The sequence below is a fragment of the Montipora capricornis genome, chromosome 10 (assembly GCF_036669925.1).
Source record: "Montipora capricornis isolate CH-2021 chromosome 10, ASM3666992v2, whole genome shotgun sequence".
Taxonomy (NCBI): domain Eukaryota; kingdom Metazoa; phylum Cnidaria; class Anthozoa; order Scleractinia; family Acroporidae; genus Montipora; species Montipora capricornis.
In genome coordinates, this window is record NC_090892.1 from 55,703,709 (window position 1) to 55,726,208 (window position 22,500).

Genomic DNA, 22,500 nt, shown 5'->3' on the forward strand with positions numbered 1-22,500 from the left:
GACCGGATATCAGCATATACAGAAGCCACTTGCAGCCGCTATCGGCCTCTAAGCGATCTCACCTACCCAATGAATGAATGAACAAAAGAACGAACGAACGAACGAACGAACGAATGAATGAAATGAAGCTTCACCACAACACCGGTAACTCCATGCCCCACTCTTTGCAAATAGTGTGTGGCTTCTTTTATGTCCCACAGGTTTATGCCTACGATTTATCGTCCTTATCCCAGAAGACTAGATGTCGTCATAAAGGCAACACTTTCTCCTCAGTTATTTAAAGGCCCTGAGAGTTGGTCCAGCCGGAGTTAAACCTGCGACCTTCTGCAGGGTTAGAGTTAGGGCCAACTAGGCAATAGGCCACGTTCGATATATCAATATTCACACATGGCTAGGAGGATTTATGGTTAAATTTGAATATTATTTTGTTTAGAAATCACCCTTGCATGAGACTTGTGAAACAAACAAAACAGAACTGAGCCGAGATATTTAAGACTCGTAGACATGCCTGAATATTGATATATAGAACTCAGCCTATTGCAAATTGAATAAGCGAACCAAACCAAAATAATAATAATAATAAGACCTTAAACGCGTTACGATTATGTTACGATATCTCTTTGGTGTTCGAACAGGCGATATCGCGTGAAAGCAGTATTTCCTAACAGACCGGCTGTTGAGAACTAAACCGTACAAAGTCGCATGAATTCTCTTTCAGATATTTCTCTCGTTCAGATTTTCCAAGGCCATCTCTCGTGGACTTGTTTTCATGGGTCACGCTGAGCGAGGTGCTTCTACTGATCAACTTACACAGTTACATAAAAATGGAGGCAAAGTTTTTGGCCGTAGGAGAGTAACAAGAGATTGTATTTACCGGATGGCGTTAGAGTCACTTCATTGATGTCATCTTGTGAATGCGACGACATGACCTTGAGTTTACCCAAATTGTTGAGATACAATCTTGCATTGGTGCTTTCGTCCATGGCCACGAAGCTTACTGGCAATCTGGACACCAAGCTCTTCATTACCGTGAGACGCGAACCTTTTTTGACCAGCATACCGTTCGGTACTGAGTTGTCGCTGGAGAAAACTAGAGCATCTTGTCCAATGTTGTTTGTGAGTCTCAACGTCATGAAGTATTTCTGACCTTCCCCTTCAGAACCTTAAAAGAAAAGGCGAAACGTAATAAACTGAGGTGAGCGTCTCAAAGCTGCTGAAAATTTGTTTTGTAAATTTCAGCGGCATTGGAACAATTAAACTGCAAAGTAATATACTGGATGGAAAACACATTACCTTGTCTCCAGAAATAACTGTAAATATGAGATATTGTTTTCGGAGAAAGACGTCCCTTAAAGGTGGAGATGGAGGACGCTTGGAACCTTCCGTGTGAGCCTCGGTCAATTGAACTGCCAACGAAGAAGTTAAGATCTTTTCCGTAAGCTTCGTGAGTTCCAATTGAGCCTAGTATATCAGCATCCACCGGTTCACCATCGGAGAAGATCTGCAACCCAGTTTTCCTGCTGAAGTCTCCCATGACATAAAACCATTTGTTTGCATAGACTGGAATGGACGTCTTCACAAAGACCAAAAAAAAAAAAAGTAACTATTCTTTTCTTCCAGAAAAAAAAATTACCATGCGTAGAATATCATGTAGAGCTATGTGGAGGCGGGATCAGACAATATTCGGGATAGATGTATCACTTAATATTGTCCAAATGGCTGGTTGTATCATCTAAAAATTGCAAGTATCAAATGTTCCAGGCTCAAGTTCTTTCTTTTCATAGAGCGTTCAACTAAACGGTGATTTAGAATCCAAACTGGCTAAAAGTGTGCGCGAAGCCTTCACTCGAAAGGGGAACGCAAATGCACTTATCCCAGATGACCAGACTGCTTTCATCGCGCCCGCGTGTATTGACGTACACATCTAAAAGCGCACTTTGCACGGATAAGGAGAAAGCTGCGAAAAGTTGTAGCCTCACCTGATAAGCAGCGTTCGAGGTTGCAACCTTGAAATAGAGTGAACTGAGTTGCACGAAGACACTAACACCCTTGTAATTGTCACTTGCTCCAGTATCAAGCACATACTGAGGTTTATTGGTTGTCAACGACAAATCATCGAAACGCAGCTTCATTCCAACAGCAAATCCGTCAATACATAAATCTGGGTCCACCACACAAGACGCGCTGGGCAAGGTTCCGGACAGAGAGGCCTGGGCACCATCGAAATTCACTCCTCCTAGGACATGCTCAAGGGTACCGTGCGAAGTCAGGGGAGGGTTACCGGGGACTTTTTTGTCGTTCAATGAAGACAGAATCCAGGAATGGGTAGGGTTTACCGGTGGTGCTGGGAGTGGAAGGAAGATTACTTTAGTATGCACTAAAACAGTGGATAGCGTTGAGGGCGCGCTCTGATTTTAAATTAGCTACTCATACTCCAAATATCCTTTATTATTAAATTTTCAACCTCGTTTAATGCATTTCTCGTGCTCTGATTGGTTCACTCAATCTCGGTTATCAGCTCATATACAAGGAATTATTACGTTTTTGCAAACGTTGGCCGTGTAGCACTTATATTTAGAGCGGATTTCAATCGAGTGGAGTAAAACCAAAACCAAAGTAATCACTTTGGCCAATCAAAAAGGACGGAGACAATCCAGTAAACCAATCAAAACTCGAAGTAATTACACGTAGCCGACACAAAGCGCGGGAAAGTGTGCACGCGCGAGCCACGATTGGTTTTGGTTTCACTTCTGATTGGTTGAAAAATTGGCGCGAGAACTTTGAACCAATCACTGAGTGAAGTAATCATAAACCAAAGTTATTATCTAATTACTTTCGACACTCAATTGAAAACCGCTCTAAACAGACTTAAGTGATTAGAGTGTAATGTGAAGTGCTAGTTTTCAACCCCATATGAACCATGTGAGTGGTAGCCCTACTAACGGAAATGGGCCCACACAAGGACAGAGAAAAACCCTGACCAGGGTGGGATTGCTCCCGTCTGACCTTGTAGCTTAGTCGGTATATAGAACAGCGGTGATCTAACCCGAAGGTCGTGGGTTCAATTCCCACCCTGGAGTTTTTCTCTGTCCTTGTGTGGGCCAATTTCCATTAGCAAGGGCTAACGCTCACATGGTTCATAGAAAACTAGCACTTCACATTATACTCTAATCAGGTAATTCCTATCAGCTCATATACCTTAGTTTGACCTAATATGGTAAATGACTGCACTAAGCGTTGCTAAACTAATTTTTTTTCCGCCGGAAAGCGAACTTCTCTCGGAATAAAGCAAAAACAAAAAAAAAAACGTTTTTATGGAACGTTTGGATCAATTCCAACGCTTAGAAGTATGCGAAAAGGTAAGAAATGTTCTTGTGATGAGCCTGCGTCTGTCTGACCACAAGGTATTACACAACATCGCATCTTCCTCAAGCTAGGATTTTCTGCCCTTTTTCGCTCGTATTTCGTACTTCCAAACTTTTGGAGCTTAAGGAATTTAATAAAACAATTATTCCATTCACGATTGTTGGATATAAGACTGGTTATAGCCAACTCGGCGGTACGCACCTCGTTGGCTATTTACCATCTCATATCCAACGCGCGCTCATGGAATAACTGTTAACGATTCACCTCCGCGCAACCCGCACAGGACTTACGCCCGCGCATGAATGAGTTAAAAACATCTTTTTGTGCTATAACTTCTCACTGTTTTAGTATATATTAAAACAACTATACCGAAGTGGAGGTGGCCAATTTACAATTATTTCGTGAGCACACGTTGGATATGACAAGGTGAGTAGCCAACGAAGCGCGTAGCGCCGAATTGGTTTTAACCAGTCTCATATCCCACAAGCGCGAATATCTGAACTGACAACCAAGATTGAGTGAATCAATCATCAAGCTAGAAACGCAATATCTGCGGTCGAAAATTCAATAATGGTGGGTATTTACCACGCCGCCCCGCGGCTCGATAAATATCCCCATTCGGTGAATAGTTGTTGTTTATTATACAATAAAATAGGTGCAGCGAAATAATAAACAAGACGAAAAAGATCTTACTACGATAATTACGATGATTGACCCCGTTAAAGCAGTAATGCTCCGCCATCAATGAATCCCGTCACTATTCCATGACTTCGCAAACGAAGATGATGATAATAATAATAATAATAATAATAATAATAATAATAATTTATTATTTTTTTAATAATAATAACAAAAACTTTATTTCAACTATCAAAACAATTAATAAATATTTACAATTTTAAACTATATATCGAAATTATTTACAAATTTTAAAAACTAAATTATATATTCACGATAGAAAACTATTTACGATATGTGAATAATTTATAAATTGGAAAAAGACAATTAAGCATTACTAAAGAAAAAGCTAATTTAAAAAAAACTAACTAATAATAGTAATAATAATAATAATCAGGAGCCCATCTGGAGCGTGCAACTTCCATACAGCGTCTGTGAAACGGCGTTTTCACAAGTAGGTTTATTTTTAGACTAGCCCTTCCCGCGAATTAGGTCAAAAAACAAAGGCAGTTCCGGTTCGGTGACCCTATGACGTCAGCTTAATTTCTTGTAATTGGTCATCGGGCCCCTGTGGGAGTCTCATTCGCGGGAAATTAAATCTAAAAATAAATCGGTCTGTGAAAACGCCGTTACACAAACACAGTAGAGTTGTAGGCTCCCGGTCATGGGTTCCTGTAATAATATATAATAATATAATAATATATAATAATACAATAATAATAATAATAAATAATAATAATAATAATAATAATAATAATAATAATAATAATAATAATAATAATAACAATAGTCTCAAGGTTATTTACCCGAGCACGAGTGCTCTGCTAATTGGGGAGACTACAAATCAACTGAAATCAGAACAAATCAAATTAAATGTTGGTTTTTGAGGTGAGGGGAAAACCGGAGTACCCAGGGAAAAACCTTTCGGAGCAGAGTAGAGAACCAACAAACTCAACCCACATATGGCGTCGAATCCGGGAATCGATCCCGGGCCACATTGGTGGAAGGCAAGCGCTCTCACAACTGCACCAGTATAGTCTTTATTCTATGCTTAATGAAAGAGAAACGAAAAACCTAAAAGGTTTACCTGAAACGCTAGACTCTTCCACTGCACTATCTGAAACAAGGAAAAATAATCAAACATTTAACGCAAACCAAAACAAGTATAGATAAAAACGTTGATATGAAGATAAGCGTTTTCGGAAATTATGCAGGCCTCTGCTACTATGGGAAACACCTAGATACGAGGTTGCGCAGTGCAATATAATTACCGACTGCTGTGAAAGGGGGATGGTCGAAGGGTATCGACGTAGCAACGAGGAAGCCGTAAAGGGAGGGATGTCCTAAGGCTGTAATCCCAAACCCTATTAACATTTTGCGCACATTCAAGGTGATCGTTGCTTTACTGAGAGGATTACTTCGTTCCTTTTCCGAAAGGAAATCATATCTGCTAAGCAATTTTGATTATTAAAAATAATGATAAAAATCCTGTCCCTACACTTAAAACACTAAAAATAATAACGACACTCACTTTAACCCTAAGCGCAGGATATGAAAAGTTCTATCCATAAAGTATTTAAAGCCATTGACATAGGTTACGCTGTATAGCGTCCCATATGGTTAAGTCGAAGTATACATCTATGTTATACATTGTTAATAATATACTACAACAAGACGCCTCCAAAGGCGTATCCGTGGAATGCGCAAACAGTTGACACAAATTGTCCACTTACAGTGAACTTCAAGTACAGGTAAACTTCGGAAAATGGCGAGAGATTACCAGAAAGATACATCTGTAATATAAATTGAAGTTGTCTGTTGTAAAAACTCATTATTAATGTTACTAAATTTGCAAATGCAAACAAGGAAGCCCTAGTAGCGGGTTCTTGGGATACGGGATCTTTCATTTATTTATTTTTTGGAATGAGACTTTATTTAAATCCTACAGTTTTACTTCCTTCCTTAACTACGTTCATCCAAAAATTACAAGATCAGCCTTAAATCATCCGAAAAACTTATTACAGATCACAGTTCAACAACTTATCATACTGGTCCAGTTGTTCAAAAGCTGATTAATGCTAATCTCAGGTTAAAAATGAACAAACGAGTTTTATTCTCTACTCCCAAATGCTGTTCAAGGCTGATATTCCGTGAAACTTTACATTAGAAGAAGTCAATAAGCAAAGGAACTTTCACCAAAAAGTTGAAAACATAAAACAAAAGTTTACGCTAATCCTGGATTAAGGTAATCGGCTTTCGAACAACCGGGCCATGTATTCAAATTCCGGTTCCGTAATCCTGGTTTAGTTTCTTGCAAACTGTTTAAATCTGCCGTGGCGAAGACAAGAAGACAACATGTGAACTCCATTTTTCAGAATGCTCAAAAATGTAAAATTCCGTAATTGCGCGTTCTATAGTCCAGTCCAAAGTTCTAATTTTACAATTCCATAATCTTGATTTCAGTATTAGAGTAACTTGGTACCAAACGTTTCACAATAACTTGAAATCTCGTCAAGGAAAAAGCTTAAATCCAGTAGTCCAGTCTCGGTTGAAATCGCCAAAACTCTTTCTATTATCGATTCAAAACTCAGCAAAAGCTACAAGTAGTAAATAGTTCTCACAAACTACAAAGGTTCGTCATGATTCTACACTCGAGCTGAACAAAAAACTATCAAACACGAAAACAAAAAATTCTAGTGATCACTTCTCGAGAAAACACTGTCTACTTACTGCACTACCACACGTACGCAATGCGCTCCTACTTTAAAAGATATCCCGTATCTCCTCAGTTCCCCCCCCCCCCCCCACCCCAGCCAAAAATCCCATATCTCCGCTATTTTTTTACCTAAGTTTTCCCGTGTCCTGATCGCTTTTCGGCCTTTTGGCTAAGATTAGTTTCTCGGCCAATGGCTACGGTCAAGTACCCATGTACTAACGTACGGTACTTTTGTCAGTGCCGTAAGGGGCAAGCACAGAACAGTTTCGTTTGTTTAAGAAAAACAACCGACACTTTTCTAGCTCAGAGTACACGCTTAAGCTTGTGGTGAAAAAGAAGTTGTAAATGATCAACTTGTCAGCATTGAAGCTAAATGTTTCTCGATTTGCTTTTATTTTCTTCAATCGTTCTGCGTTAAGTACTTTACTGAACCACATGTCTTCTCAGGGGGTATCTAGCAAAGATATCTACCATGACACTGTAATGATTTACGATACCAAAACAATATCGTGTACCACAGTTGTTAGTTATGTGTCGATCAGACCGAATCTTCATCATCCTCCTTGGTAAACCACAGGCATTACCCTACCCTCTGTGCTTCTGACAGCTTTCCAAAACCAATTTGCATTGAAGTTAATCCCTAGGGTTCCGGCGGGGTTAGTAACTGGATGGGAGACGTCAAAAGATGCAACTTGCCGTCAGGAACATACGACCAAAAATTCTATTTTTAATGCCCAAAAATGCGAACTAAGCAAAGTACAGATTTTGTTAGCCTGCCTTACATGTATGCAAAACAAATATTGACGCAAAAGTAAATAAACAATGATATGTAGTTTTTAAGGAGAGCAGAAGGAACTTTCGATCGAGAATAAGACAATTTGCGAGATGAAGACATCATAAATTTTGTGCCACGAATATAATACAAGTTACCATCAGCGAAAAACATTTCGGGAGATTTTTGTTACGTTCAATCTGAGTTCAATTTTTCTATCGTACTTTTGGTCGTACAAGTAAAATCACAAAATCGAAAGTGACATCGATTTTAGCGGCCGCCTGTGATCAAGTTACCTTGCGTGTTTAATACTGACAACTCCGGAAACAAAGGATGCATCTGTGACAAAATGACGGCAAGACACCGGGTTTTTGTTAGTTTACTTTTTTTCTTTCAAGTGTTATAAAGTTCGACAACATCTATGTGCGAATTTAACATAAAGATCACAATCGTTGATGCTAGTCCAAGTGTCAGCTGAAGTTAAGCTCCTCCGAATGAGGTTAGTATTTGGATGGGGGACCGCTGCGAAGTCCCCGTGACGGCGATAGCTAATTCGTTTTTTTTAAACTTGATTTCATTTTTTATCTTGTTTGGCCGTTGAAAGCTATTTTCTTATTTTCTTTCTACCTCAAAACGGCGAAGAAACTGGTTCCCAAGAAATATTGGAGTACGTATTCGTTCTATGCAAAATGCTTCTATTGAAGTATTCGTTACTGTTCACAGTGGAACACACAAGTACGAAGCAAGATCTAGAAATAACGTAGAAAATTCTCCTTACCTTTAAAGCTTGCCTTTCTCAAAGAAAAAGCATCTATCCACTTAATCGAATAGTTAAATACTGAAACAATCATAGCGGGCGGAAAGATTCTATTATAAATCTTTGCTTTCACCAGTTTAAAGGAAGTTTGTCACGGTGGCCGAGTGGTCTAACGCGCTAGCAGAGAAGAATCGTGGTTGGGAAGTATAGGAGTTCTCCATGGGGCAGGGAAGTTTGGAAATACCGCAGGGAATAAATGTCAGTCCACCCGATCGGAGATTAATTCAATATCCGTGGGGTATGCACATTTGTGACTACCAACAAAAAAAAGAATCCAGCCCGGATTTAAGACGTGGATGCCTTCGGCATTCCACGTAATAATAACATAGAGAAAAGGTTAAAAAAAAAAAGGAAAAAATGCGTTTCTTTCAGTTTAAAATTCGTAATTCTTTCACTTCCCTCCCTCTTCTCTTTGTCCTTTTGGCGCGTTATTAAAGCATCAACAAAAAAAGGTGAACTCACCTGCCGGTATAACTGGCTCAGACAATGATTGACCTGCAGTTACAAAACGAGATTGAGAACTCGAACGAATTACTCACAACAAGACAGAAAAATAGAAATACAAATAAGTGTTCACAAACCTTCTCTAGTTATGGTTACTTTGGCTTCTTGAAGCGGAGATGTGGAAGGAGTGACAGAGATGTTGTACAAACCATTTAAATACAATGGTTTCATTGTCTCGTCATCTCGCGCAGTTATAATGACCGCAGAGGGTCTAGACACGGCCTTCTTTATCTTAACTACAGCGCCAGAGTTGACAGGAAAGCCTTCTGAAGGATATTGATCTGAAGTCAACAAATTGAACTTCCTCTTGGAAAGGTTGGTCACTTCCACGATAATGTAGAACTTCGCAGCCGCTCCTGTAAAAGGAGATGGCATTCAAATGTGTAACTATTTCTATAATGAGAAGTTATCCTAAGTCCCGCGAATACGATTAAAGCAAATAGCCGGTAAACCATTCTTCATGCAATATATCGTGTTCGCTTTGATTTGCTCTATTATATATTCTGTCCCAATGCCTATCAATAAAACTGAAATGCTCATTGCCCATTTCATAGTTATGCTGCGGCCAAAAGCACCGGATAAGTAGCCGAAATTGCCAGTGGCTAACGTGAATTTCCTTTTTCAAATTCTATACAGTCACACTAATTCCAACCCTTAGCTGACCTGCACGAGCAAGACCAGAAATCAAGCTCTTCCACGAAACACAGAAAATTTTGCTACTTCACTCTGGCTGGGATCCTAGTTCATGGCAGGGTATACCTGCGATGAGTATCCCCCAACTAGTAGACTAATGCAGATCTTGCATTTTGATTGGCTACACTACTTGAGGACTATTAGTAATAGTCCTCGAGTAGCGAAAAGCTTGACGCTTTCTTTCGTTTCATTCCCAAATAAATATTTCTTCAACTTGCATTTGCTAACTTTATTATTGCTTTTTCTGTCCGAATAGTTAGGTGATACTAAAACAATTCGACCCTTCGCCCTCAAGGGCCACGGGTCAATAGCCCATTCGGCTTCGCCTCATGGGCTATTGACTTGGGCTATTGACCCGTAGCCTTTGCGGCCTACGGGTGTAATTGTCAATTTAACACAAACTCTGAAGTAAGCTTGGAGCACTTGACCGTAGAAAATCCGGCGCGCAACCAATAAACTAATAAGCCAGAAATCAAGCCGCAACACAAGCCTTTTCTCCCTTTTTCCACATTGCTGCAGCACGAAAATGCATTGTTTCCTTACCTACTCCATCAAAGTCGCGATAAAACGACGCCAAACTACCAGCATGGGCAGCTTGAATCGTCTCATCGAAAACTGCCAAAGATTTCATGGAAAACTTCGCAAAGTCTGAGCCAAACACGTTAGGTACTCTGCCACCAATGCATAAATTTGTTTGGGCTGCGTTCACTTGGCGGGAAGCTTCTGCTTTCCCGATAGCATCTGATGCTTTCAGGACATCATTCGCATACAGAGAAAGGCCCTCAGTTTCACTCCAGGTACCAAGAAGGTAAAGCCATTTATCAAGTATCAGAGGAGCGGAGACCTTTGTGGAGAAAAGTGGATGGTTCTGTCAGTTCCACGAGCTACAGGTTGTCTAGAAACTGCAAAAGCTGGCGCACATGCGTTACAATTTCTCGAAAGTCCTATGCTTTTGTATTCCTTTCTTTATCATAGGTGGGTTGCAACCAAGTGCTAGAGACACTCAAATAGTGGTGTAATATGCAATTGCTGGTGGATGAAAAGGCAATTAATGAGAGAACTACATGTATTGTTGTCGTTCACCAACATGGCGACGACGACGTAACGTGAAAACCACCCATTGGCTTTAAAACTCTCGTGCCACATCTCAACAAATCAGAAGTAAAAGCAAAGCCACTTGTGGATTGCTCGAACGCGTTATCACGTCCTCAGCTTTAGATTGGATCATCTCAGTCAACATTCTTCAGCTGCGATTGACCGAAGAAATTGCTCAGTATTTTTGGTTTCCGATGTTTTGTTTCTCTCTCGTTGGAAGCAAATTAAACACTTACGTCTAGAAATGGGTGTAATTAGCTTCACGCTCAATTTTGATTCTTACACGAAATGTCTCCTAAAGTCGAAGCACTTGCTACTCATTTTTAGCAATGAGGTGCGTGAAAGGATTAGCGTTAGTAGCCTTTAATCTTTCCTTGAGTACACGAGTATAGAAGACACTTTGTGATGTTGTTTGTACTCCTCGAAACGACTGAAGGTAAGGTTGGGAAGAACAGCAAGGAGACACTTCGTGACGCTTATCAAAACCAGCCTGCATCTAATTACGCGCAAGTATGGACATATCTACGCCTGAAAACCGCTCTCACAGCGAGAGTGGCGTTTGTCAAGAATACTATTGTTGTCGTTGATTGTGTGGGCAAAAACTTCCCCTTTTCGATAATGCAAGTTCCCCATACACATGCTGCAAACGATTCTCTTTTGATCAACCTACCTCCCAAGACTTCTGTGAAATGGCCAAATTGAAGAACACTCTAGCATCTTTGATGTAAAATGATACGCCTCGAGTTTGCGAGCTCTGCGCTCCCGTGTCCAACAAGTATCTTGTCTCTTTGTAATCCTTAACGGAATTATCGAACTTTACATTCATACCAATCGACAGTCCCTTGGTGCAGAGAGTGGGATCCATCAGACAATCTGTCATGCTCATGTCAGTGGTCAAGAAGCCAGACTCTCCATCAAACGACACGCCCCCTTCATAAGCTTGAACTTTCCCGTGGACTTGAAAGGCAGGATTGCCTTCTATGAAGCCTTGAGGGGTGATGGTTTTTAACCTCCAGAAGTAGATGCTAGGTACTGTGCAAGCACAAGATGATGAGCCATAATTCTACACTATTCAATTTTTATCTCTGAGATTTATAGTTGCGTTATGTAACGAAAACTGCAGAATTCTATACGAAGGATGATACTAACATCCTCAACAAAACTCTTTTGCGGAGTGACTGAATGTCAAGGTGATATGGACATTTGTTAGTTCAAAATCTGTGGATACTCGGTCACAGATCTTCTCATACACTAATCCCCTCAAAGGGACAGATTCCTACAGCCTTAGCCAGCCTTTCCTTTGATTTTCCTCTGTTGCGGTTGTTGTCGATATTCTCATTGTCGATTTCTTGTTTGTTTGTCTGTTTGTTCGTTTATTTAATTAACGCAACATAAACGCCTGCTTAAAAAAAAAGGCGCAGCACAATCTCTAAATAAACTTATTTTCAATAAAACAATACTATTGAAGCTGACGTTTTACTGGATTACGCGGCTTTTAGACAAAAAAAGAGTCCTTCATAAAATAGAGAAGAACTGAATACTTGAATCAATGATGTCGCATTTACCTGGAGGAGAGTTCACCACAATTCCGCCATCAGGAGCAGATTCGCCTAGAAGAAAATTGCAGTTATAGTAAACGTTTACGACCAATATTGAATTACTTCTTCTTCAACAGTTGCACTTTATGATCATCGAAACTGATGAAACAGAAATCAATTTATTTCAGTCGATTAAAAGAAGAAATGGTCCATTTTGAAAAAAATTAGGTTTAAAAGCAATCGATTTGATGTCGGGTGATAGATTGTTATACCACCTGTTTTAAGTAAAGGATCAAGATAGAAGACGCCAAATTACCGCAGGAGAGAGCTAAGTTTGCCCTGCTTTTGTTCTGGGTCCAGTTTATAAAAACTGGCAAGACGAGCAAGCGCAGCTATTCACACTGGCACACAAAACCGTAAGGGCGCAAAAAGTAGTGGAAAAGTCTTCTTCATTCGAAAGCAAACTGAAATTCAAGCCTTCACCTTAAACTAGGATTACTTTCATGGGGCTGGCTAACGCGAACTATCGAGAACTCCTTGGCAAAAATCTAATTTCAAAAAAATGAAACACGCTAATCCGTTGGCCAACTAAATCGTAAATCCTAACTTACTCACGATCTAGTTAAATACATTGTGCTTAGAACAACTCAGTCAGCACTTCTGAATGCAGTGCCATGGAAACCCCTGGGGCCCGTTTCTCGAACGTGCCGATAACGTTTCGGGCCCGAAAAGCCATTTGTCAGCTTTTAGACTCTCTGTACAGTGGCCAATTTACATTATCAACTCCGTTGATAAAACCAACCGCTTGTTTTGGAAAGCCGATTTTTAAACATGTTTTCAAGGTAACAAAAATAAAAATGACTGTTAAGTTTGACGACTTGAATCTTCTGCGTTCTTGAGATACAAAAAGAATTGTGACACCCGAAAATGACCCGTAAAGTTCCGGGACTTTCCGAGAAACGGGACCCAGGCCTCCGCTTACCATCTTTTCCCGTGACCCGTAACACCATTGGATCTCCGGTGGTTTTACCAGGTGCTACTACAATTCTCGGCTGTCCATTCACAAGCAGCGTCTTTTCTTCCCCAGGCACCACAGCATGTATCGACAGATCACAGGGGTTGACGACTTCCTTGGTTATGATGCTGCTGTGCTGGGGTTCTAGTCTGAATCCGTTAGGTGGGTCGTTATCGCTGGTGATAAGTTTTAAAGAAACGCCTGCTTGGTTCTCTACCAAGAACGTCAAGTAGAAGATCGGTGGAGGGGAGAGGTCGTCTAAAAAACGGAAAAATGATTCAACGATTACACAGCCACCTTACCCCTATGATATCAAATTTCTTAAGATATTCAAATTTGGCAACCCCAAAACCGTGATAATCAAAGGTACCCTGTGGTAATCTCGTGGAGTAAGTAAGATACTGCGTCAGGGAGGTGATATAGCGAATTATAAAGCCTATAGAGTGGTTACAGATGCAGTGCAATACATTATATTGAACGTCTTTCATTGGAAGCCGAATAAGAGTATTTTTAACGCCCATTTAACGCATGCATGAATGCGCCTGCTGCCTTAACGACCATTTAACGAATGCATGAATGCGCCTGCCGAACTTGAGACGCCGTCATCGCCGGATCAGAAAGCGATTACAAATTTTCCATAGTTTACGCCTGACAGCCTGATTCGCCAACCATCCCGATAGCTGTTCCCATTTAACAACAGTGGGCAACTTCACGCGAAATATCGCTGCAACAAACAGAGGACTGCATAGCATAGCATAGCATAGCATAGCATAGCATAGCACAGCATAGCAATTTCAATTGCCTTTTTAAACAGATTGTCTATTCTACTACAGTAACTCACCCCCAGGCTTCACCATCCTGATTGAAACATCGGAAAAGGCCTGCTCAAATTCACTGGGGACGATCGATATTTCTCTCTCGCCATTCAACACAAATGGTTTGCTTGTCGTTATTCCCCAGACTCGGAATTTCACGGCAGATGGACTTCGAAGCTTCTTAACCAATCTGCTGCAAGTATGTCCCTTCATCACAAAGCCGCTCGCTGGTTGACTGTCGCTTGGAAGAAGGACAACGTCCTCTGCTTCGGTGTTGTTTACAACAAGAGAAATGGAATACAGTTTGGCAGGCTGGATAGCAACTGGGAATGAATGACAACACAGGTATCACATAAATGAAGAAGGGATGTCACCTCGTGTGGACTAGTAAAGTTAAATACTGGACCTTTTTCACTTTCGAATGCACTTCAGTGTCCATTTTAGATCATGCTATGTTTTCTCGAAACTGTTTCCTTGTTTCCAGCAAACAAACGCAAAATTTAAAAGAAATGGAAGCTATGAGCTCCATGTCATCTCGTATACTAAATAACAGTAACTTGCGATGTCATTCGTACTTCCAAAGTTCTTGTCTTAAATCGTCACCCTTCCAACAGAAAAAAAAAATCCAAAAAGATTCACAAGACTTCGGGAATTAGAAACTGCTGTATAAATTAATGACTACAGTAGGTAGCATTAAAACGGGGTTAGATTACCATCTTTGCTGTAATACTTTGAGACAGAAAACACGCCGGGTGCTTCCAAGTAGCGGTTGAATACAACAAAAGATGCGATGTAAAAGTTCGCAAAGAATTGGCCTGTTCCTCCGATATTTCGCCCAATAAAGAAATTCTCCTGTTGCTCCCAGTCTTTCACGTTTTGCACACCAACCCCTCCTTTGTCTTGAGCCACTTGCTTCCCGTTCACGTAAATAATGAGGCCATTCTTCAGGCGCCATGTTGCCACAAGGTAAAACCATTTGTCTGTGAACACATCTGTCTCTGCCTTTACACAAAAAGAGAAGCCATAATTTTGACATAAGGGATATCGAATGAATATACTCGTAAAAACGCACTTCTTATTCATCGTGGTGAAGCCGTGAAAAAAATCAGGTATCGGCCACTTCGGAAATACCATAATACTCTTTGTTTGTGCCCCAAATTTTGAATAAGCATTGTTTTCGTTTCTCTTGGGACCAATTTTAAGTCCCAAGAGAAACTGGAAACAATGCCTATGCAATATTTGGGGGAACAAACAAACTTGAGAGTACCATGGTATTTTCCGAAGTGGCCTTTCCTCGTTTGTCTCACGAAGCGGTCATTCAATCGCAGTCGACGTCACCTCCCGAGGAAAACTAGCAACATGCAGTCGAAACGCCGCGACCGATATCACATTGTGAAAAAAAGAAACGTGCTTATCTGATTATTTAGAACAAAATTGACCTAAGTTAATCTGACTTCTCAGGATTTTTATATTTTTTTTTGTACAAGGCCAGTTTTAAATCTAAGTACAGGCTTCACTCAGCTAACCTTTGTGTAAAGAGAGTTTAAGAAACAAATGCTCGGTCAGTGAAAATGTTAATGCAATGACAAAACAAAAGAGCTATTAGGAAGAGTGAAAAAGAAAACTTAAGAATTCTTAAAGTTTACTTAGTTCTCCACAAAGCCTTCCCATATTAAGGACTTCATAAGATCCCGATTGACCGAGATAACTCTTTCTCTCTCCGAGATCTCGTCTCATCACTTACTAGAAAAACCTTTGCAAAAATCTCGCTGTCTTGAAATGAGGGGGATGGCTGGCCTGGGCGCCGAGCGAGATCTCGGTTTCTGCGGCCGTGATCTGTGGTGGAAAATTTTCTATATCGACACTTAAGCCCAGTTACCGGGATAAAAATAATACAGTGCAGAGGGTAACCCAGTACCGGTAACTGGTAGTAACCGGTTACTATACGCTATAGCCGAGGTAGTTCGGTCAACCGATCCGGATCATATGAAGAGCCCCTACAAGAAAGGCTTTGTGGAAAACTACAATCAACGGTGCTGAATTTTACGTTTTTAGTTGGCAGTAAAAGGACAGAAAATGTACCAAAACGCGAAACACACGAACAGCACAATTTCTTTCTAGTTAACCTAATGCATCAGTGTTGATTTAGGACTTTATTTTCACATTACAACGGCCAAGCAGACGAAACTTAGAGCTAAGGCCGGCCACGACACACTTACCTTCCAGCGAGTGTCATGGGTGGCCAACTCCATTATCAACTTCTTGTTCAACAAGTAAAGCGATACTCCAGAAGAACCGGCGCTCTTTTCACCAGTGTCCAAAATGTATCTAGCGTCGTCGTATTTTAGTACCGAAGCTGGGAACTTCAGTTTCAAGCCAAAGCTAAGCCCGCTCAAGAATCCTCCAGGATTAGACAGCGAATTCTGACTGTCCAAATGCGAGCTGAGGTAACTTGTGGAACCGTCTAAGAGAAGACCCCCATCTACCGTCTGGCAGTTGCCGTTCACCCTCAGACTGGCCTTGCCAGGGATAAAGCCGTTTGATATGACAAAGAACGACCAGTACTGAGTTGGGGATATTCCTGGCATTGCTAACAATGAAACAGTGATCGTGTTATATGACTGTGTTCTAGTTGTTTGTTGGATAAACGTTTCTTCACGGTAGGAAATATGGCAAGTGCTTTCCACAAGTCACGTTTCTGCTTTATTTTTATAATCAGAACTTTTCTTTACGTAGCCTCAGTGAGAAATAGGTTGTTTAGTGGTTTTGACCAGCAAAATTGAAATGCTGGTTGCGTTTAATCACTTCCTGGAGTTCATCGACTCTCGAAGAGCGTGACCAAAAAAATAGCCAGTCTGAGACTAGATTTTCTTGATACACGCTCATATTTCCTACCAGCCAATCAAAACGCGCGTCTGACAATACATATATACCCAATCAAATTTCTTGTGGTGTCACAGCCGCGTTTCCATACTCTCATCTAAACACAGCTATTGACCAGTGAGAGTGCCCGTACTATCCTAATCATTTTATAGTTGATATTAGTAACTAAAAACTACGTTATGCACATTTTGAAAATATCTGATAGGCTACTCTATATTGTTCCATATAAAGGAATTCTCGTATACTTTAAGTAATGGTCCGGCTAAGAAGCAGGCAGAAAAACAATAGCCCGCGGCAATAGCGTCGGTTAGTTAAAATGTGCCAACATTTTTAATCAAATTAAGTTCGGCTGTTCCCATTGGTGTAAGCAGCTAAAAGCGCGAAATTTGAATTTCAATGAAAAATGTAATCGACTTGCCGTCTAAAAAATTAGATTCTGTCTCGTAGAACAAATCATTATGCCTTCAAAAACTATGTTTGTAAATATCGTCAAGATTCTATGCGCCATTTGCCGATTGGCGAATGGCGCATAGAACAATGCCCAAATTTGGCCGAGAGACAGAGATCAAGGGCATGGGGAAGAAGAAATCCAAAAAAGGCTTTTTTTCATTTTTTCCTCATCTTTTTCGACATTTTCCGATATTAGCCAATCAGATGCCTCGATTGGAGCAGCAGCTTCTAAGTACTTTTGCCGCTGGGCTGCCTGCTTCTTAGCCGGACCATTACTTAAATGTAAGAGAACTTTCAACAAATGTGTTATGTTCTTGAGAAATGCACCCCCTGCTGGTCTATTCGCAGACATCATGACAAAATCGACATTCGCTATTTTCACATTCCCCATAATACACTTTGTTTGCCCCCCAAATTTTGCATAAAACTACTGTTTTCAAATGCTCTCGGGAATATACAGTTTACCAAGAGCATTTGAAAACAATGATTTAATATGCAAAATTGGGGGAGGGGGGGCAAGCAAAGTGTATTATAGGGAATGTGATAATAGCGAACGGGACTATAAACTAAATACATAGACAAAAGAACAATTCAATGCTTTGTTAGAATAACAGCTAGAATGGCCAAAATTAACGAGAAACCACCTGCAATTATTGAAATCTCATATCACAATAAAAAGCAGTCATACCTGGCCTTTCTCCTCCACCATCTGCTCAGGTAAGACAAAATGACAAAATGACTTTAGTTAGTATAGTAATACCGAACTCAGGGTTAGCTCAGACTTATGTTAAAGACTCCACAAAGAGCCATCAGATCTGAAACCTTGAAATACTTATGACACTTTCCCGGAAATCTCCTCTGGCATCTCATGAATTCGCTCGGTGTTTTGCAATTGTCGGTCTTAAGTAAAGGCAAACAACTACTAAACGAACAACGACTGCTTCACGCAAAAGCTGGTTTATACAAGCGACGATATCATACGCACAATACACCATTTTCGAATTCTCACGGCTGGACTGGATCTAGCATGAAATGGAGGCTAATGCGGGCAAATCTTTTCAAATGCAAATTAATTTTCCCGCATTAGCCTCCATTTCATCCTAGATCCAGTCCAGCCGTGAGAATTCGAAAATGGTCTATTCACACACGCAGAAGCATTTCGACCATTAATACCTTTTACTGAGTGAGAAAAGAAGACATTAATTAACAAGTCAGGTAAAACAAATCTTAAAAGGTCGAATGGTAAGAAGAATTTGGGAACTTACACACACCGCATTTTTGAGCAAAGGACGAAAAGGGACGTAAGAGTGATTAATTTTAGTAATAATAATTTTATTAATTTCTATTGCGCAATTATCAATATAAATTTTCAAAAGTGTTGACTTTTGGCATGGATTGACAACTACATCACATTTCTGACCCCTCTCAAATGTCTTTATAACAGGGCTTCATTCTCTTTAATATCACTAAATTAAATCACAACGATTTTAAATAGGAGTCATGGTACAATTGTACGCACCTGATATAATCAAGGGAGTAACGATCTGCTTCTTACTAGGCGCCACATTCACGCTATCCATGCCATTGATCAGCAGTCGCTTCTCCGTGGCAGACTCTACAGCCAGGAACTTAATGGAGCGCATATGCTGAGTAACTTTAGCAACGGTCATCATGCTACCAGCATCTAGGGTTTCGCCATTGACTGGTTTGCCGTCGCTTGACATCAATGTTACTTTTACTCCGGCGTTGTTTGTTATTTGTAGCGAGAGAGAGAAACGCTGAGACGACGGGGGATTCGATGGGGGCATATCTGAAGGGGACAAAAAGTTCGTAAGAGTTTCTTCCTTAATTTTAACTGGAAAATATCGCAGCTTTATAAGAATCCATGGGTAAGGCACGATATACAAAGGCAACACTGAGGCGTTAAAGTTGTCTTGGTTTCTCGAAGACCATGTATAATACACAATTATTAAATTCTGTTTTCGAACGCGCACTTAGGGCGCTTTCCATTTGTCAAAACTGACCGGCCAGGCCATGGCTGGAGCAGTGATTTTGACAATGAAATAGGCTTTTCCCAAGAGTTTTTGCTGAAAAAACATCTCTTTCTTGCATGGTATTTAGGATTTGACCGTTCTGGTCGAACAGTTTTGATTAAAAGTAAAATTCTCGTTACTGACGGGAATGGTCTGGCCGGTCAGTTCTGACAATTTGAAATGGAAAACGTCCTTCGTTTCATGTTTTCACCTTTTGAGACAAGATTACTCATACTTACATTTGTCAGTGATGTTGACTACTTGCCAAACGCCAATCTTCTCCTGGGGAATTACAATTAGACTGGGCTGATTGTTCAGGACACACGAGTGATCGGATGCTTTGGCCCAGAAAGTTAACGGATTCCTATGGGTCACATTCTTGGTAATTTTAACGATAGTGCGAGCTTTGACTGTAAAACCTAGCGGCGGATCGCTGTCACTTGTTGTGATTATCACATTTTGTGTTGCGAAGTTTGATAAGCGCAAGCTAATGTGGTACAGCGACACAGGAGCAGCTGAGGAAACAAAATTAAAAAGAAAAATCACGCCTAAAGTATGAACAATTAATCGGCACACGACTCCTTATACAGTCAGTGACATTATTTACAAAAGATTTTCGCTGTTGTTCTGAACTGAAGAGAGAGGGTGTAAAGATTATCATTCAAACAGAAAATGTCGTGAAAGAGATTACTGTGCATGTAATTTCAGTTTTAGTTGTTGATTAAATTGTTGGTTATTGTTCGCAAGGCTTGTTTGTTTATTGCTGTCAGATCAGAGGTATTTGATCAATGTAAACTGTACATACACTAATGACGATTACTTTTGTACTTTATGCAGAAGCATAATTATTTTCATATGCACTATATTGCTTTCTGGGGTTGGAAACGGGAGCTCCGCTTTTAGGCTTGGCTAAATCTGTATATTATCTTATTCCTGCAAAGTTTTGCCTTTTTACCGATATACATAGTAACACACTGTAGACTTCATCAAGTTCCTAGTTTATGCTGTAATGTAGCGTAAGAGTTATTTCTTCACACTGTCAACAATAGTTTCACACAAAGATTACGTTGTAGATTAGAAGCCAGGAGCACAGAAAAAAGTGCATTAGCCGCAGAGGAATTAATTGTTAGAGTACGATGTCCAATGTAGCACAATTTTCTAGTTGGACACCGCAATAGCCAAGTAGTAGCGGCATTGATAATCATCATCATCATTATCATCAATCAGATTATTTTGAAAGCTAATGATGAATTTTACTTCTACCACTACAGTCTCTGGAAAATCGAACTCAAATTTAATTACTCTACAGATAATACTTGTATTCCCTCAAAAGCATTATCGGCCATTTAAATTTAGCGGCAACGGATTAAGTTGTGTTACAGGGTAAGGCTATGTAACAGACAAGAAAATGTAATTCACCATCACTACGTCGAGAAGGAGTTCTACCCATACGCCTATTTCCAAGAACAGCCGAACGCCCAGGCTTTTGAATGTAAGTCTTTATTATTGCTAACTTAGATCAATTGCATTGCATTGCATTAAAAGTTACAAGACTCACCGTTTTTAGTCAAGGTCAGAGTGACGGCAGCATTTTTGTTCTTGGTAGGAACTGGCTTTAGTTCCAACATGGGTTTGTAGTTAATGTAAAGCTTCTGGTTTTCATTACTCTTGAACGATGCTGCAAAGCGAACTGGCAGAGGGGACTTGACCGCCTTTGTAATGACAGCAATCATTTTCTTACCAATAACAAAACCTCCTTTCGGGTCCCCGTCGTCGGGATAAAGAGTGACGTCATCTCCAGCCGAGTTAACAATTCGAAGGACAAGGTAATACCTCTGTTTAGAAACTGGTGACGGAAAAATATTACTCATTAACACTATACTTTGTTTAACCTTTGGAAAAAAATTAAAACAGATTTCTTGTTTTGTTTTATAGCTCAGCTTGTAGGCTCGCAAGAACGCGACTGGCGGTTTGTTTTGGAGGAAAACATCCGAAGGTCCGTGCGATGTTTCGAGCGAGTGACAGAGGACGAGGGCAAAATGGTAAGGTACCTAATCCTCTGTTGTACATACTCTGATAGTTCGCTCGCCATAGTAAGTCATAATACACCACACATGGTGATCTTCCTCGTTTTGTCACTCCATTTTTTTTTCCTTAATTCTACATAATCTAATCTTCAAGCGCCAACCTTAAAACTGCGTTTTGGCTTTCGTCGATCAAACTTTCAAAGCCACGCCCGAAGCCCGAAGCCCGAAACAACGCGATAGTCGAAACCGAAACCACCCCAAATGAACCGCGTCCAATACTATGGTTGGTAGGACAATTGATACGAAAAGGATTCAAGGTTACAGAGAAATACGCCAAGAAATCAGCCAAAAAAATGGACGGTGCGTCACTCACAACTTAGTGGGTGACCTTTTTTGAACGTTGACTCTACAAAAGAACAACCAATCAGCATCTTTGGTACTCACGATAAGAAACTCGATCTTCTACTTAATTTTCAATCGACTGATAAGGCAGTTTGGGGTTTGGCGTAGACGGTGAGTTTCCGCAGAATTATGAAAATCGCAATAAATCCGTAAAGGGGACAAGATACTTCCCGAAAATTTGGATCAATTCCATGATTACTCGAATATGAACTCTTGGTATAACAATGTTTGAATTGGAAGGGATACAAGTAAATCTTCGCAGTTTCAACTTACTTGGATTGCCGATAATCAGGTTTATCGGCATTACGTTCTTATTGGGCACAGGTCGCAGCGTTACAAGTTGTGAGCCATTTATCAACAAAAACTGCTTCCTGGTCTCGGCATCAACGACTGCAAACTGCAAGGACGGAGGGTTAGGTTCGACAACAGGCACATCTTTGGTGATCAAGGCTATAACATTTTCATTGATGGGCATTCCACTCGCAGGATCATTATCGCCAGGCACTAGCAGGATCTTCTTTCCTGAGAGATTAGTAATCTTCATCCTGAGGAAATAGTCCTTCAGCGGTTGCTTTGATACAACTGAAACCAACGATAAAATATGAAAAATTGCGTATTGGATCACTCAGAGCTTTTTTGAACCATAAGGCCGACTACTTGGTGAAATACAATTTGCAAGAGGTGAGAGTTTTGGTT

General features: G+C 40.4%; 1 protein-coding gene across 1 annotated transcript in view; it reads right to left on the minus strand.

Annotated features, from left to right (window-relative positions):
* The window catches only part of LOC138021748 (uncharacterized), a 98,763-nt gene that overhangs the window by 44,423 nt on the left and 31,840 nt on the right, over positions 1 to 22,500 (minus strand). Inside the window, exons 32-49 of the mRNA XM_068868739.1 lie at positions 22,078 to 22,386; positions 20,934 to 21,221; positions 19,615 to 19,890; positions 18,862 to 19,152; positions 18,031 to 18,051; positions 16,229 to 16,599; positions 14,723 to 15,011; positions 14,036 to 14,332; positions 13,162 to 13,452; positions 12,207 to 12,251; positions 11,312 to 11,673; positions 10,090 to 10,390; positions 8,931 to 9,209; positions 8,812 to 8,844; positions 5,132 to 5,161; positions 1,980 to 2,344; positions 1,294 to 1,573; positions 875 to 1,162 (exon numbers count right to left, since the gene is read on the minus strand). Coding sequence (XP_068724840.1) covers positions 875 to 1,162; positions 1,294 to 1,573; positions 1,980 to 2,344; positions 5,132 to 5,161; positions 8,812 to 8,844; positions 8,931 to 9,209; positions 10,090 to 10,390; positions 11,312 to 11,673; positions 12,207 to 12,251; positions 13,162 to 13,452; positions 14,036 to 14,332; positions 14,723 to 15,011; positions 16,229 to 16,599; positions 18,031 to 18,051; positions 18,862 to 19,152; positions 19,615 to 19,890; positions 20,934 to 21,221; positions 22,078 to 22,386 — 4,416 coding nt within the window. The remainder of the gene's footprint in view (positions 1 to 874; positions 1,163 to 1,293; positions 1,574 to 1,979; positions 2,345 to 5,131; positions 5,162 to 8,811; positions 8,845 to 8,930; positions 9,210 to 10,089; positions 10,391 to 11,311; positions 11,674 to 12,206; positions 12,252 to 13,161; positions 13,453 to 14,035; positions 14,333 to 14,722; positions 15,012 to 16,228; positions 16,600 to 18,030; positions 18,052 to 18,861; positions 19,153 to 19,614; positions 19,891 to 20,933; positions 21,222 to 22,077; positions 22,387 to 22,500) is intronic.